Source organism: Eschrichtius robustus, chromosome 16 (assembly GCF_028021215.1).
Source record: "Eschrichtius robustus isolate mEscRob2 chromosome 16, mEscRob2.pri, whole genome shotgun sequence".
Taxonomy (NCBI): domain Eukaryota; kingdom Metazoa; phylum Chordata; class Mammalia; order Artiodactyla; family Eschrichtiidae; genus Eschrichtius; species Eschrichtius robustus.
The window spans coordinates 33,659,393-33,677,849 of record NC_090839.1 but is presented as its reverse complement, the minus strand read 5'-3'; the positions used below and the strand labels follow the sequence as shown (position 1 = coordinate 33,677,849).

Below are 18,457 nucleotides of genomic sequence, written 5' to 3'. Positions count from 1 at the left end.
ATACATCTGAAGGATATTCTCAAAAACCTGCCATATCTCTTTTCAACAATCTTATACTTTGCCTTTTTCATGTGCAGGTAAACTCTTGAGTACTTGGGCTTTTGTGTGAGTGGGAAGGCAAAGAAATTCATCCCAGATAATTTTGAGCCACTTATATATTGTTGCTATGATACTGACAGACGTATATGGAGTTCTTTTAAGACATGATAGAATCTCCTAAGTGGGTGTGGGAGTAGTAGGAGGGAAGAAACTGGGCTTCCACAGGCAAGACAGTATGATTCATTCATTCATTCATTCATTCATTCATTCATTCATTCATTCGGCTGATGCACTCAGCTCTGTGCTAGGTGCAGTGTTGGATACAAAAGAAGCAGAAATTCCAGTTCTTATCCCTGAGGAATCTATATTCAGCTTGGGAATACATGGAATCAGAAGGCAATCTCAGCAAATAAGACAGTGAGGTCTGATCTGTAGAGAGGTGTTAAGGACTTTTCAGTGGGATACAGGAGATCTTTGTGGATTCACAGTGTTGCTAGTTTTGAAGTGATAGACACAAATGGGTGGAGTGCAACTGGGGAAAATTCCATGCCTGAGGTAGGGTCAAGTACAGATGGATGATCTCATGTAGGAAGCCATCAGGATAAGCACCCCAAATCTAGGAACTCTGAGACATAGACAGAGAATCTTTGCTGGCATAGAAATTGCGTAGCAGACCAACACTCCCCCGCAAGCCCAGAGATTCTGTTGCTTCTTGTCTTAGTCAGTTTGGGCTGCTAAAACAAGTACCACAGACTGGGTGGTTTATAAACAACAGAAATTTCCTTCTCAGAGTTCTGGAGTCTGAGAAATCCAGGATAACAGCACTAGCAGATTTGGTGTCTGGTGGTGTCAGAGTCAATGCCTGGTTCCTAGATAGCTGTCTTCTCTCTGTGTCCTCACACGGTGGAGGATAGGAGGGAGTTCTCAGGGGTCTCTTTTATAAGGGTGAAGCCCTCATGACCTAATCACCTCTCAAAGGCCCCACTTCCTAATATTATCACATTGGGGGGTTAGGATTTTGACATATGAATTTTGTGGGGGACACAAGCATTCAGTCTATAGCACATCTCACTCCCCACCTCCAGGTACTTGGGCCTTGCAAATTTGGGCTGTATGAGACAGTAGACTCTGGAGCTAATAGCTGTATCTTTATTACCTTTAATACTCACTCAAGATGAGCTGATAAAGCACCTCTTTCCTGAAAGATCTCTATAATTAGAAGTTGAAGCTAGTCATCATATGAGTAGATGATGTATATTAAACTTAGATGTATATTCTTCTGCTAAACAAGAACATCTTTCCCTCTAAATATTTGCCCTAGTTTTTATGTGATTATCCACTCACTTGTTGATGGACATTTAAGTTTTCTCTAGGTTTGGGCTATTCTGAAGAGAGCTGCTATGGACATTTGAAATATGCAAGCTTTTTTATGAACATATGTTTTCATTTCTCTTCATTTCTCCTAGGTATACTAGGAGTGGGCTTGCTGGGCCATATGTTGAACTGTTAGAAACTGCCAAACAGTTTTTCAAAGTGGTTGAACCATTTTTCACTCCCACCAGCAGGGTAAGAAAGCTAGGAATGGGTTTTTTTTTTTTTTTGGCTGTGTTGGGTCTTCATTTCTGTGCAAGGGCTTTCTCTAGTTGCAGCAAGTGGGGGCCACTCTTCATCGCAGTGCGCAGGCCTCTCACTATCGCGGCCTCTCTTGTTGCGGAGCACAAGTTCCAGACGCGCAGGTTCAGTAGTTGTGGCTCACAGGCCTAGTTGCTCCGCGGCATGTGGGATCTTCCCAGACCAGGGCTCGAACCCGTGTCCCCTGCATTGGCAGGCAGATTCTCAACCACTGCGCCACCAGGGAAGCCCTAGGAATGGGTTTTGATGTGCCTCACTCACGTAATTCTGCAGGTCTCAGCACAAACGTCAACCCTCAGTTTTAATACTCAAATCCCCTTTACTCATGCGTGACAGTCATCACATGTGAAATTAATTAATCATATTCATTGTTTAAGTCTGTCTCCAATATTGACCTGCTCTAAGCTCCTTAACTGTGGTCTCCATCACTGTATCCCCAAGGCCTGGCACAGATGCCCAGCACACAAGAGCAGCTCGGTAAATGTTTGTTTCCTAACAGGTTGGCCAGTGGGGTGGAGTTTAGTGATCTGGCAGCTTAGCTGCCCTCCTTTTGGTCGGCACACAAGGTTCGTTGTGTTCTGTTCTCTGGTGATCATCCTGTTTCATTTCTCCCCTAATCACAGTGTATTTTAGAGTTATACCAGGCTGTCTGTAGTGTTCACACTTGTCACCTCTTTCTAGCCCTTTAAGCCCTTGGGCATATTATTTCTTACAGGAGCACCCTTCTGTGCTCCATTCTCTTACTTTCTAATGGACTCTACCTAAATCTCATTTCTAATGTCCCCAGGAGCAGATAATTTGCTCTCCTTTAAGCCCCATAGCAGCCTCCCTGGCCCCTTTGAGCCTATGATATTTCCCCACCACTGTGACTGTGAACATTCCAAAGTAATATATCCTAAGATTTTGGGGAATCTCATTATAGCACAGGTTTCCCCCATAAAATTCAGTAAAGTTTAATTAGAAAACATAAATGACCACACTTTGGGTCTTGAATATATACTCTGGGGACAGCCATTTATAAAGCTAGTGAAATAAATTCTGCCCCTAAATGAACTGACTCTGTTGTGTAATAGGACCAAGTGACATTAAGCACACATTTGCCTGAATCTGTAAAGCTGAGTAATCTGTTCAGACTGGCATCCCAGACATGAGAAGATGTCCCAGAGAGCATTTCTGAGGGCTCCAGCATCCCCCTTGGGAGGAGAAACATGTGAGGAAGGCGGTGAGGACAAGGGAGTCAGACAAGGGAGGACAGGCAGGATCCAAATGGAACACCTCAAACTCACCATGTGCCAGGCTTAACCGTCTTCCTTTTGCAGCCCTGGCTGCCCGAAGCCCATTCCCTGCCCAGCAACTAGAGCCATCTTTCTTTCTTTTTTTTTTTTTTTTTAATATTTATTTATTTATTTGGCTGTGTCGGATCTTAGTTGTGGTACGCGGGATCTTTCGCTGCAGCATGCAGGCTCTTCATTGCAGTGCGCGGGCTTCTGTCTAGCTGTGGTGTGGGCTTAGTTGCCCCGCGACAACTGGGATCTTAGTTCCCCAACCAGGGATCGAACCAGCGTCCCCTTCATTGCAAGATGGATTCTTAACCACTGGATTACCAGGGAAGTCCCTAGAGCCATCTTTCTAAATGCAAGCCTGATACAGTATTCAAGCCTGATACAGTATTCCTAACACCCTTCAGTGCTCCCCCTTACCTACACTCTCCTCAAAGCGTGGTCCATGAACCAGTGGTGTTGCATCACTGGGAGCTGACAGAGCTGCAGAATCTTGAGCCCACCCACCCCAAACCTGCTGAAGCAGAGTCTGCATTTAACCAAGAGCCCCTGTAAAGCTTGAGAAGTGCTGCCCTGTAGGACCAGCAGAATGAAGGAACTTTGTTGGTCTTGCCCTTCTTGGTTTCTAGCCTCATGGCATCACTCTCCACCATATGCCCCCACATCCCTGCTGGACTGAACAACTTGCAGCTCCTTGAATGTACCATGGTGTTTTTGGTTTTGGTTTTTGCAATAATCCTGCCTCTTTCCTATCTTCTTCACCTCGGTATTCTCATCCATCTTTTCAGACTTGCCCTCTCTGGAAACATTTCTTGCTAGTGCCCATGCGTAGCACACCACTTTCCCACACTGCTCAGTCATTATCCACTTCCCCATCAGACTGAGACCTGAAGGCAGCAGTGGTGATTCATTCATTGTGGTATCTGCAGAGCCCCAGGGATGGTCAAGCATGTGATAGAGAGTCAATAGAGATTTATTTCTAACTGATCCTGAACTCCAATGGAGGCCCATGTGCCATCTCTCTTCTGCTCTGGCCTGGCTCTTCCCAAGCCCATGCACCACTGGGTGTCAATCTGCACGTGGGGAGAGAGATCTAGAGGGCAATCTTCAATCATCTACAGCCCTCAACTTGAAATGACTTCAGCCCTGATTTTAGAGGGCTATAAAATGGCGTATGGAGTGAATTAATATGTGTAAAGGTTACAAAGTAAACAGTTAAATTAGTTGTGCTGGAGCCAGTCACACACGACTGTGCACATCTCTTCCAGCTCTGCAGTCAGCTGGTAACTTGAGACTAGCCCGGTGTATTAATCATGTTTTAAAAAATTTCTCTATATTGTGAGGTTTTGACATCATAAAAATACTTCTCTGGCTGGAGAGAGACTGCCCTCCCAGGGCCAGCTAGTTGTTAGAGATAGCAAAAGGCTCAGCTGAGAGCAGTGGAAGCTGATCTCTATCAGTCCTGTGCTTTAAAGGGCAGGGTACCAAAAAAACTAGAGAGCTCCGCTATAGCCCAAAGTCCACTGAAATTATTCAAGCTAGCCAGTCCTAAACTGTTTACCCTGCCTTGCCCTTCCCAAGGAAACCCCAGTAAAAGCTTCTGACCTAGGCTCTCCCCTCTCTCCTGCTTCTGCTTCCTGACCAAAGTCTGGCATTCATTCTGTGACCCTGTGGTGGTGACAAGCCATGCCTCTCATTTCTAGGGAAAATGTGATCCATGACATTGACCTCTCCATGTTGTCACTCATCACCTTTATAAATTAAGACCTGGGCACAGAACACGAGGTCACTATTGGTAAATGGTACAAACCAGTGCTCCCCCCAACTCCCAGAGAGCTGGTATAGCAGTTTATCTGTGGTTATATGTGTATGTGCTTATGCCACCAGAAAGTAAAGACCCCAAAAGCAGGGATATTGCCTTACTTGCTCACCATTATAGCTCCAGCACAGAGTAGACTGACACATAGTAGGAACTCAACAAATGTTTGTTGAATGAAGGCATGGATGAAACCACAAAATGTCCAAGATAAAGCAAAGAAGGACATTAGCTAAAATGTTAAACATAAGTTAGGAGCTGAGCTAGTGCCCAGAGGAAAATTATCTGTAACTCTAAGTAAAAGCCATCTGCTAAGGCAGAGGGCCAGTGGCCTTGAAATATAGATGTGGGGACCCCACAGACAGGCTCAGGTCCTGCCCTGAGAGTCTGGCAGCTGGACTTATGGAAACTTCCATCTGCACAGGTCAGTCTCCTCTTAGCTGAGAAGGGGCAGTTTCGCAGACCACACTACGTTTGAAATTCCCGAAGGAACTTTTTAGAATCTGCTCTTGTGACAATAAGCCCAGAAAAGCCCTTTAACTTTGGGTGGGTGGGGGCCCTCTCCACTTTGGCTATGCCATGTGGGCCAAAATCTGAGGGAAATCCACCAACCCTTTACCTCCTGCTCGCCTTTACTTTTTTCTCCAGGGGGACAGGTGATGATGTTGTTTGGTTTAGGCATGAGGAGGGATAAATGACTTTTATGAGATTCTAAAGGGGTTCTGGAACCAATTCCAGTGTGTGTTTTTGTGGGTGGGCAGATTTCCCCACACATCCAAGCAATTCTCTGACACCAACTGGGTGCCATACATAATTCAACTCATTTCTGACAGTATCTGCCTGGAGATAGAGTCAGATCCCACAAGTTAAGGGTTCAGTCCTACAAGACTGCCTGCTCCCCACCCTCATTTCAGATACCAATCCGAAGTCCAGGCTGTCATTTATGCTTCTAACTGACCTGAGGCAATAGATCTGAGGTTCCAACGACCCCCTCCTTGGGCTCGATTAATTTACCTAAGTGGCTCACAGAACTCGGAGAAACATTTTACTTACTAGATTACCAGTTTATTACAAAACAATATGACTCAAGAACAGCCAGATGGAAGAGAGGGCAAGGCAAGGGATGGGGAAAGAGTGCAGAGCTTTCATGTCCTCTCTGAGTGCAACCATGCTCCTTAAGTCTCCACATGTTCACCAACAAGGAAGCTCCAAACCCATCCTTTGAGGTTTTTATGGAGAATTCATTACATAGGGAAGGTTGATTAAATCACTGACACTTGGTAATTGATTCAACATCCAGGCCCCTCCCTTCCCCAGAAATTAGGGGCTGGGACTGAAAGTTCCAAACCTCAATTCAAAGTTAGTTCCCCTGGCAACCAGCCCCCATTCTTAGGTGCTTTCCAAAAGTCACTACATTAACATAAATCCAGTAGTTGTGGAAAGGGGCTTGTCATTAATAACAAGACACCCATTTCACCTTTATGGCTTTGAAGTGATTTCAGGAACTGAGGAAAGAGACCTAGTATTATGACAAAATTGTTCTAATCCCATTGTTCTAACCCCTTAGGCAATTCCAATGGTTTGGGCAACTGTGAACCAGGAACCATGGATGAAGACCAAATATATATGAGAAATGGATTTGGTCATCTGAATGACCAGAATATGACCAAATATACTGATACAAAAAAGGCAGCAGGCCCCAAATGGAGTCACCTGTACTAAGCCAATGTCACCAAATTGAGACTTAGTACCTAAATTAATTACAATTTCAACCTCTCCTAGGAGTGGACTCTTAAACCAGTCAGTCTGGAATTACCTGGTCAGCACTAGTAAGGTAATCTGCCTGTTAGACCCCTGCTATCCCCTAAAGGAAGGTGACCTTGCCACAAACAATCCACTCTTTGCTAGTAACTTCCTTTTCCCACCCCCTTCTGTAAATAAACGTCTTCCATATTGTACAGATCTTTGGAGCTCCTCTCTATCTGCTAGATTGGATACTGCTTGATTCAAAATGATTTTTGCTCAAATAAACTCAAAAATTTTAACATACCTCAGTTTATCTTTTAACAATATATTTCTTATAAACCACAATATTACAGATGCTATAAGGTCCTTCATTTTGTTCTTGATTGCTAAGTAAACTTGAGTCAAAACAGCCAGTTAAAAAAATTAGAAACCTGAATTATGGATTTGGAAATTCAAGGAGAAATTCAAGTGTTCAAGGAGAACACGACTGATATGGGTCCTGCCTAACCAGGACCTTACCCTGGACCCTTCCCTCTGCTTAGTCCTTGAACATCTCTCTCCTTGGTGTTGAACCTTGTTTCTTGAGCCCAAAGCCCTGTTGGATGCTGATGTCACCTCTGATGAGCCTGAGTGAGTAATTCTTCCCATGGATGGTGTCGACTGAAAAAAAAAGTACAATGTGAGAGCTGTGAGTTAAGTTTTATTTGGGGCAAAATGAGGACTATAGCCCAGGAGATAGCATCTCAGAGAGCTCTGAGGAACTGCTCCAAAGAGGGAGTGGGGGAGGGTCAGTATACTTGTGATTTTGGTGAAGGGGGTACGTGCAATCAAGCACACATTTTGGCAGAAGTTTGCTGTTAGTCACGAGAAGCAGATGTCACTTCAGTGATTTTAGTTCTTTTCTAGATATGAGGAGATGGAAGAATTTGGGCTCATAAAATCTTCTCCTGAAGATATCTAACTATCTGAAGGCCTGTTCTGCCAGTTTCTCCCAGAGCACAGAGTGCCTCATTCCTGATCTCCGCCCTGAACTCCTTTCAGGGTGTGTTGAAGGTCAGCAACTGCAGTGGCTAGTGACTTAATCCTTGTAGAGGCAGATAGCAAGTGACAATTTTTAGTTGGCAATGGTCTTCTCCTAGCAGTCCCCCCAACCCCCCAAACCTCTCACCCTCACCCACCTCCATCTATCCAGGGAGACCAGCTGTGTTAGGTCCTCTGGCCCTGACCTGTTTCCAGCTTCCTTGAGTTCCTTTCTGGCTTTCTGCCAACTTCTTTGTATAATTTAAGGCCAAGCCTATTGGAGTTAAAACAATTTGTATTGTTTAAGACGGCAGTGTTTTCCCACAGAAAGATTTGGGAATTCCAAGGGAAGACCAGGGGGAGGGTGGATGAATGGAGATAAGAAATTCAGACCAGATAGAGGGAAGCATCTTGGAGATGTAGTGACACTTAGGTATTGGAGGATAAGCTTTTTTGGGGGGTCAGCTCTGGCCTGGGTGCAGCTGCCAGGAAGGTCCTTTTGGAAGTGGGGTGGTCAGTCTGAGGCCTCTCATGGGCCCAGGGGAAGGCTCCCATTTGCCAAGGGAAGCAGTTGAGTCTGTTTTTCTGGAGCAGGCTTTTGATGGGATGGGCTAAGAGATGTCTCAAAAACATAGCACCTTATTTCCATTTTGCAGGTGTCTGTTGTTCCCAGTAGCATGGAAGTGTGGCTCCCTTCTCTTCCACCAGGGAAGCTGGGTGCCCAACTGAAACGGGGTCTCCTACCAGCAGCGAGGATAAGAGAAGAACGAGCCCTGTGCTGTGTCTGACTGCATGGCCTTGGGGCAGAAAATGTGAACACACAGGTGCTGTCCTGAGCTGGGCTTGTCAGAGGTCTGCTCTTCAACTGAGCAGCACCTGAATTTTCAACTGGGGAAACTGAAACTTGTCATGATGCCACATCTGTGTAAGTCTTCTTGATTAGTCACCTGGCATGTATGGTCTGCACATGTGTTACCACTGCCTGCATGTGGGCACGTAGGCCCCACTGTCAGCATTTCAGGTGAGACCCTGGCAGACTCCAGAATGTGCCACAGAGCAACACATCGGCATCTTAGGGCATCCCTGTCCAGCCATATACAGCACATGAAGAAAAGGTAGAGATGAAAGATGTGACCAAACCGAAGATGCAAAGTAAGGCCAAGGGTCCACTTTGGGCCACTGCCCAAAGCCAGTCACTTGTTATCAGAAAGCTTGAGGTAGGGAGTGTGGGCAGCTCAAGACAAACTCATGGCACTACCTGGGACACACCTCGTTAGGACCAGAGGGTGGGGTTTCTGAATATTGCCAGTCACATCCTAAGCCAGGTGGCGTGTGAGGGGCTCCAGGGGGACGCTGATTGTCTGCCCAGACAACTCAGAGGAAAGGAGTAGTGTGGGCTATTTACACTGTGTGCTTGATTCCTGCTTCTTCTGATTTTTATGACCTAGAGAGCATTCTTGCTGGAATGCAGATACTTGCATTTCTTATTTTACTGCAAATTAATAAAAAGGCCACGACGAAACATCACACTATGCCTCCCCTGACTGTTGGGGAGTGTGGAGTTGTGCAAGCATACCACTCTCTGAGCCGGAAACCTGCACACGTTCCGCCTGCTTTCCAGATGTTTTGGGCCGAGGACCAGGTGTAGGATGGAAATTGCTAACAGCTTTAGAATTTTCAAATGGTCTCTATGGTCAGAAATTAGTTGGGAAGCTTTAGGTGTGTCGTGTGCAAAGTAGAGAAGATGCTCAAGCACCATTTGTGGAAAAGGCAGTTGCTCTTACTTAAATGAAACTCTTACATGTTAGCACCATACATGGCAGGGGGAATGCGAATTGCTCCAGCTATGCAGGAACATAATCTAGTCATGTCTAGAAAAATTTAAATTACACACAGCTTTGTTCCGGAAATTTTCACGTGTAAATCTATTCCATGGAAATAAAAGTAACAGACTACAAAGTTGTCTGTACAAGGATGTTTATTGTTTGCAGTGGTGAAAAACTGGAAACAAACTGAAGGTCTGTCAACAAGGAAATGATTAAATCAATCCTGGTCTATTCCATGGTATGGAATATTATGTAGCATTCTAAAAGGACAGGTTAACTAACTAGGTAGCTGTTGCACTGGAGCAAGGGTCATGATGCAGCGTTAGAGAGGCAAATTGCAGAGCATTAAATGTGGGGTGTATGATTACAGTATTTTTAAAAGGAGTAATCAAACAAAAAACTCTGTCCTACATATCTGAGCACAAGGAAAGCGTGGAGGCTACATCTCAGGCAGGAAGGAGGGTGGGTTGGGGAAGGCAGAGGGGGAGGGAAGAAACCCCAAATCATAGAAAATGAAAAAAGCATAAAGTTGAGCAAAAATTTAGAATATACAAGCTCACTTACATTATTATTGCAAATATGTACATTTGTATATGCAAATGGTAAGGACTAGGAGGTTATAGGGCAAAATGAGAACACTGACAATCAGATGCTGGGACTGTGGGCAATGTTTTGTTTTGGATTTCTGTTGTAATTTTAGTGTCACTTTTACAATAAACTTACATTAAAAAAATGAATGCTCAGAAAGGACAAGAAATCAGTGGTTGGTGAAATTATTCACATTTAAAATGACTCTATCAAGAATAATTCAGAAATCCTTCATAGTCTTGTCCATAGTAGGCACCTGACAACCCTTTGCTAAAGTGAAAACTAGACTCACAAAGCCTTGACTTGATCTCATAATTCATAAACATGAACAAGGATGTTCAAACACATACGGAGTCAATTAAAAGTTCCTTAAATAAATTTTGCATTTGAATCACTATATACCAATTCACTATATGCCCACTTAAATCTGGTTTCTGGAACTATTAATGAAATGAGAAAAGACAGGAATTATAGAAAATGTACTACATCATGGCCTGAGTGTTTTCACATAAGTAATGAAGTCATTTTGCTTATGAGGCTGTGTGTGCCCTTGTAATTAAACTCAGGAGAGCCGGGACTTGAAATGTCAACATCAGCCTATAAGTACTTGTTCTTTCTGTTTTTATTGCTATTGTTATTATTAAAAAATTGACATGTAGGAAATAACCTGTATGTGTTCTGGACTTTAGTCTTGGCCTCTGATCTAGAACTCAGCAGGACTGTGGAAGGTGAGCACCGTGCTAGCAGCACGAGAGCCACGGAGGTGGGCGTTCCTCATGTGCTGTCAGGAGTGTGCGGCAGGTCCCCGTACACCCTGGGGGAGGTGCTCCACTGGGCTGCCTGGCCCCCAAGTCCTCCACCCGTTTTCTATGTTAAAACCTTCCAAATGTATCCTTGCAAAGAACACTGATTAGCAGTGGAGGCTCAGAACATGAGGTACCATTGTCAACACTCACGTTTTAAACTACTTAGGATAGATTGTCTGACAAGGCGCATTTTTTCACCCTTACAGACGACTGATAATATTCAGCAACTTTTATCTCCGAATACGGTTCAACAACTCTTGGGGGTGGTCTCTGAGCATACTCCCAGAGGGCCTGTGGGGCATCTTTTAGAGCATTAGATTCATTATTCTTATTTAAACTGTATTCATATTTTGTTATATATACATAGTTTAACTAATGATAAGAAGAGGTGTATCTGCTCTTGATTGTGGCATGCATGAATTCTTGTTCTTCCTAAAGACATAGTTTCTTTTTAACCTTTCTGTCAAGGCATTGTTTTTTTGAAGCTGTAAGTGATTCACAGAAATGATGGCTCCTTGCCAAAGTGGCAGTAAAAGAACGGCTAGAGATTTTATCGAGTACCTGTATAAAGGGAGTATATTTAAAGATGCTCATATGCATGTACCTAAAAACATGCACACAGGGTTGGGGGAACATTAGAAAGCAAACATGCTATTTAGAAATAGTTTCTTAAACACATGGACTATTTCAGAGATGAGAATAGAAAGTACTTATCCTTCTTAAGAAAGAACATATTTGTGCCATAGGCACATCCTGCGAGTAGATCTAGTCTACTCTGAGAGTCAGCTTGGCAGTACTTCAAGGAAAGGAAATATGGGCTTACAAGGAAATATGGGCTTTTGTCTAGCTTTTGTTTCTATTTTAGTTTAATTCCTTTATTATATCTTACTTTAATTAGACTAATTAATCAACTTCCATATAATAAGGTATCAAATACATGGCCATCAGCATCAGTCTTTTCATATTTCCAAAAGTGGGACTGTACAGAGCAGCAAATCTGGGGTTAGACAAGCCAGGGTTGAATTATGGTTATGACACTTTCTAGCTACTTTACTACTTTACTTCTTGGAGCTTCAGTTTCCTCATCTATACAATGGGAATAACACCAACCTCTAAGAGTTGTTGGGAAGTATTGTGGAGTGCTTGGCACAGTCCCTGGTGCATTCTTTTATCTGCTTACCAAATATTTATTGCATGATATGGTGTGCCAGATGCTCCACTGGAGCTGAGAATGCAGTGATGAACAAGCCACCCTCATGTAGAGCCTGGAGAGAATTGATGCCCACACATTTATCAAATACAAACAAGAACCTGAGTGAATACTTGGGAGTGTTATTTGAAGTGCTGAAGAATCAATCACTGCTCTTTGGTACCTTCAGAACATGTGGGGGTTTGGGGCTTGGGGAGAAGAACCGGGATAACTCCCTCATGGTTTGCTTACCCACTCATCTCTGTGGCTACCAGCCTGCTTGCAAGCTTACTTCACAATAAACCAGATGAAAACCAGCAGGCAGAGCATCATGGGCTGGTCCAGAGTGACCTGAAGTCCTGCTCCCCTTTCCAACCAAAAATCACACTGCTTTATGGAGCAGAGCTCCCTGATCAGCCGCCACAGGACCCGCTGGTAAAGCTTGTTGTCCTGTTTCTCGTGGGACAGTTCCTCCTGGTTCACCGCCTGGGTGGCATTGATGCAGCTGGTGACAAACTTCTCCTTGGTGACGTTGGCCTCAGAGCAGCCATTGTAATGGATCCCATCAGGGAACTGCCAATAGTTGGCCTCGTAGTACCTATTGCCCTCAGCTCCGAAGTCGATATCCAGCTTTCGGCCTTGCTTGATGAAGGCCCCTGGGCGGATCTCTGCAGTGTGGACCTCCGTGACCTGGGAGGTACCTGGCAAGGCCTTCCGGTTCCACTTGATTCTGTGCTTAATGCCTCTTGCCTTGACTGAGGACAGCTGGCTGAAGAGCAGGACACAGACAATGGCCAACCAGCATCCACCCAGATGTTTTCTCATTGTGTCAGAATCTGCAACAGAAAAGGCCGGAGCAGTTAACTTCCCCAGTGGGGTCCCCAGTCTCCCCTGCGCCCTCCCGCATGTAGGAGATTCTATGAGAGGAATGGCATTTTTGCACCCTTTACATTTTTCTGGAAACATAATTGTTTTCCCAGGCTTGGGCTGCACAGGGTTAAGTTAATTCAATACCAAGTTTCTTGCTTTTGCCTGGAATTACATCAATTCAGGACAGTGATCTTGGTTTTCTCAGACAGATCAGAAGCTGCAAAGGGCAACTTGATTATTCATGGATATCCTTTCCAGTCTTACCCTGGGGACAGTGTGACCCCACCCTCCCCCCTCAACTAGTTTATTATTGCACTTACTACGTGCCAGCCACTGACATTGCCTAACATTAATTCTCACATGGGGTAGGTACATTATTACCCCCACTTTATAAAAGTTGTACTGGGATTCAGAGAAGTTAAATAATTTGCCCAAGGCCACACAATAGTGGGTGGCAGATTTGAATCCAGCTCTGTCTGATGCTGTTCCCATGTGCCCACTTGCCATGCCCCACTGCCCTTCTGGGCTGCTGGAGCGGATGGTGCTTGAATTTTGTGCTTTGGACTCACTGGGCATGAAGGGCAGCTCCGATAGCCCCTAAGCTAAGTGAATAGCAGGGCCTGTGAGGAATTTCAGAGGAAATGAGATGACAGGGAAGACAAGAGGGCTTGGGGAAGCACTGAGAGTCAAGGTGGCCCCAGGGCATCTGAAAGGCTGTTGATGACCTCAGGGAATATCCCTCCCCCTTAAGCCCCCCAATCTGGTAGTTCGTCACATCTGGTTCCTGAACTTACAATAGCTATTGTGGAAATCCACCTCTCAAGGTCAACTGTTCAAGGCACTCCAGCACCTGGACCTTTGTCCATGTGGATCAGGGATACAGGAAGAGTTACTACAGCAGAGCATGCTTAAGCTATCTTCTAGAAGAAGATTTACTGTGTCCACGAGTACCAGAGCTGGTGCAGGTTGAAAAGTTAGCTTGCTTAGGCCCTAACACATCCTCCCTGCAGTATTCCTAAAAGTGATTAGTACTTCTCTGTTAAAATGTTCAACTCTAGTGTGACACTGGTTCTTATACAGAAAAAGAGGCAAAATGCAACCTAAGTGCACACCCAGGTTCCTCTGGACTCTTGCAAAGAGACCTCTGCTGACTTCTCTTTACTTGCAGGCATCACCTAGTCACTGCCCCAGGGTGGGTACAAGTGTGCCAGGCAGCAGCCTGAGCACCCAGGCTTCCAGTATCCACCCCTCACTTTCCCCCAATCACAGTGAGCTAAGATGAACTTTTTCCAAAGAGATCCAAGCATGAAGCAAACATTCATTTATCTCCTAAACAGGGGCCACACCCATGTCATCAGCCCATACCCCTTGGTAGGAGAAATCTTAAATAACAGTAATAATATAAATTATGGATGCATCAAATTAAAAAATAAAAGCATAGTGATCTTGAGAAAGAAATTAGTCTTCAGAGGCAAGGACTTAAAAGCAAAAGAAAATCCCAACCAGCCAACCCTAAACTAGCATTTTATTGTAGGACCAAAACATAGGCAAGAACACCAGTGATGTCTGAACATTCTCACAAGTGTCCCCAGACGTGGGACCCATCCCAGGAGGTGAGAGTAAAGAAATCATTGCATGGTTTACAGTCTGATTAAAAATGAACAACCCTGGCCACAAAAATGGAATGCACACGCAAACTCTGCCCCCCGCATACCTTGGGATTTCTCTGGGAGTACGGTGCACCTCTGCAGCCACGGGCGCACTGTCGTCTTGCACACCTCCTGCACACACTCCTGGGCCTGCCCAGCTATGTAGGAGCTGCAGGGGGAGGTGCATTCCTGTTGCTTTCCAAATATGGGAGCCCTTCCCTCCCTGGCATGACCAATCAGGGGTTCCCGAGTGCTTCTTTGCCTTGAGACAGATGGACCCTTTCATTACTCTTTACTAATAAACACCATGTGAAGAACTTGATGAAGTCCAGAAAGATTTGAGAGGTACCTTTTATTTATCTAAGTTATTTATTAAAAATATTTTATACTTACTATTTCTGGTTGATTATAAAGGATATAAATGAACAGCCAGATGAAGAGGTACATAGGGCAGGTCTGGAAGGATTCCAAGTACAGGAGTTCTCATGGAGTTTGGGGTACACAACTCTCCCCGAATGTGAGTGAATTCACCAACCTGGAAGCTCTTTGAACCCCATGCCAGAAACTGGGAACAAACCAAATATAATAAAAAGATGCTCCTCTCACCCCTATCACTCAGGAAATGACAGTTATAGGAGCTCTGTGCCAGGAACTGGGGATGAAGATCAAATATGTATTTCTTATTATATCACAGTGTCACAGCTGTATAGATGAGTGGCTGCATCTGTCCAAGGAGTCTGGCTAGGGCTATTTTTAAGACATATTTGGAGAGGTGCCTTTTAGATTGAAATGAAAAGTGTTAGAAGGAAAATGTTTTTCCTTCAATATCTACAAGACGGTGCTTTAAACAAGTCTTGCTGGATATACATACTGTCCTGCACCTAAAGACCAGTTTCAGAAGCCAAGGGGCCTTTGCTGGGCAGCCTCTGTGGGAAGGGTCAGGTTGTGAAGAGGGAGAGAAACCAGCTGGACCACATGACCCACAGCTCGGACCCACAGGGAGTGAGGGACCAATTTTCTTGGAGGAGCTTCCATGGAAAAGCAGGGCTAATGTTGGGTGGAAGATAAATGAGAGGACTCTCCAGGACTTTGAGTTGCTGGGCCCGTGAGGAAATGCTTGAAACAATGAATTATTCAAAAGGCCGAGTTGAAGGTTTATGGAAACCCAGGGGACAGAGACAGAGGAAGACGAAACCCACACCGTTCAAAGATGGTGCGGGCTGGGAGCGGATTTCCTCAGAGTGTCTCCCTCTCTAGTGGTGCCCAAACCTAGCTGGGAGGGAGCCAGAGGATCGGCCTTTCTTGGCACGAGGGGCTGTGCATAGTTATCGGGTGAACACACAGAAGGGACTAAGGTGTCCGTGTTACAACCATCACTGCAACGCCAAATCAAAAGTGAATTCTGGAGGTGCGATTGGAGTGAGATTTACCTGTAAATAGAATATGATCTTTACCCTGAATATGACCCTACCGATGGTTTCCAAATTCACTTCAAAGCCCTCTTTCAAACCACATTAAGCTGTTGCTTCTGGGATGACCAGCAGATGACGCCAGAAGAGTTTACAAAGACTTTTCACCCTGGAGGAGGGAAACCCCAAATTGAATGCTGTCCCTGCAGGGTTTCCTCTGCTCTAGGTGGATTTTTGGCCTCCACATGGGCCTTTCTTTCTCCCCTGCTTCTACTTTTAAAATTTAAAATTTATCTGATTTTCCTCTCTTAAAAAAAAAAAAAAAAACTTTTTCATTTTCCTTCTAGAATCATAGACATTTTGGTTTTGTGAACATACACATACATACACTATTAGTAGTAGAAACTTAGTACAAACTATTTGCAAAATGCAGAAGAAAGGAAGAAAAAGACTCTCAATATTTTGCTACCTCCAGAGACAAGGGTCAGTACATGTTTGTTCAACATAATAGATGCTTAGGGTAATAATTAGGTTTGGGATGTTTAGAGCTGGAAAGGACTCAGAATCCTCTAGTGCAGCTCCTTCACTCTATAAGGTCATGGGGCCCAGATAGGTCCAAGGTCACACAGCCAGGAGGCTGTGCTGCCCCTGCAGATCCATTGCCCTGTTCTGTACTCTGTGTACTGTCCCCCCTGCCTGTCCCCATCTGGTGCAATCACCTCCATGTCCCCTCCCCTCCAGGCCCTCTTCATTCCCCTTCTTTCTATGGCCTTCCAAAGGAGGACTTTGCCCACAGTGTAGTGGGAGGTTGGTTTAGAGCTGATGAGGCTGCAGATTCCTCCTGTTAGTGAACAAAAGACTGTTCTCAGAGGCACAGAAGAGTGTAGAGGGCTGTGAAATGTTTGAGAAGATGGGAGGAGCTCTGGAAGCTGCAAACAAGCAAGAAAACTGTTAACCAGATGCAGAGAGTACAGAACTGCTCCAACCCTGCCTGGCACTTGGCTTTCGCCTGTAAAGATGAACAAACAGCCAAGGAAATAGTGAGAGAACATTAGTTTCTTCAAACGAGCTGAGATGCCAGAGCTGAGTGAATTGTGTCTTCTGGCATCGATAATTATATTAGGAAAATAATTGAATGTAGATGGCCTTTGAGAAAACTGGGAGAATGAGACTGATCCACAGTGTTGGGTGCTACATGATGCAAAGGACTGTGACATATTTCTCTCCAACATGAATAATAGAAAATTATGTGGATTAGAAAAAAAGCAACAGGGAAAGACTGAGTTCTAGAATGCATGAATGGATCATTATTATAGCAATTCCTTGTTTGATTAGATCTTGGACCTTTCTGAAATCATTTAGAAATAAATAACTTAATCGTTAAGATAGGACATGTGATGGCAAAACAACTGTATCCAGAAAGGTTAGTGTGTGGGAAGATCACCTACCATATCTTGGCTTCTTGAAGATTTATCAAGTGTCTGTTATGTGGGAGAGCATAGAGATAAATAAGGCAGGTAATGTAGCTCATGGCCTAATGGTAGAGAAAGAATTGAAATGTGTTTTGGAATAAAATACTTACTAGATAGCTGTGTAGCTGTCTAAACAGCCATACTCAATATTTTCTTTTTATTGAAGTCTACTATACACACAGAAAGCTGAACATATCCTAAGTATACAGCATTATGTAGTTTTACAAACTGAGTACACCCATATAACACACACCAAGATTAACAAGATGAACATGACAAAGCTCAAAGCCTCCTATCTCCCCATCAGGTCACTGCCCCTCCCCTATACTGACCACTGTAGAGGTACACCACAGATTAGTTTTGCCTGCTTTTATACTTCAAATAAGTAGAATTACATAAAACACAATCTTTTGCATCTGTCTTGCTCAAATTACATGTGAGATTCACCCACATTGGGTGTAGTTGTAGCTTGTTCATTTCATTGTGAGACTTCTCCATTCCCCTGTTGCTGGGTGTTTGGGAGGTTTTGGCATGAAGAGCACTGCCATGAAAGTTCTTGCACGTGCCTTTTGGTGGACCTGTGATCACTTCTCTGTTGGATGTGTACTCTGATAGGTAGACTTGCTGGGTCATAGCATATGCCTACGATAAGCTTTTATATTCTTAGAATTTTTATTATTGCCTTGTGCAAACCTTAAATATCACTTTCCTCTATGGCTTGCTCACTCTTCCCAAGCACAGTTAGGGGCCTTCACGTGGGTTCTCATAGCACTTGGCACATAGCCAGCTAGTCATCTGGAGCATTCCCTTGTTGTTCATATGTTCAGCTGAGCACACGGAAGTTGAAGGACTGTGTTTCACCTGCATCTCTTTGCCCCACATCTAGCACAGTGCCTAGAATCCAGATGCATCTAGATTCCCTTTATCCCTTCCTTATCAGTGGCCTGGTTGAGGACACGGTTGTCAGAGCTGCACATGGATCAAAGCTGCCAAGGTGGGCTGTGCGCCAGAGGGCAGGCTCAACACTCCAAATCGCAGCAGGTCCGGATATATAAAGGCAGCAAGAGGAAATTTAACAAGGATAAATGCAACAGTTTTATAATTTAAAAAAAAGA

General features: G+C 44.4%; 1 protein-coding gene across 1 annotated transcript; it reads right to left on the bottom strand.

The window, feature by feature from the left end:
* Positions 1–12,230: 12,230 nt before the first annotated feature.
* PRND (prion like protein doppel) lies at positions 12,231–12,767 on the bottom strand. The gene has a single exon (XM_068523944.1). It carries the CDS (start codon positions 12,765–12,767, stop codon positions 12,231–12,233), a length of 537 nt encoding a protein of 178 aa, XP_068380045.1.
* Between the last annotated feature and the right edge of the window lie 5,690 nt (positions 12,768–18,457).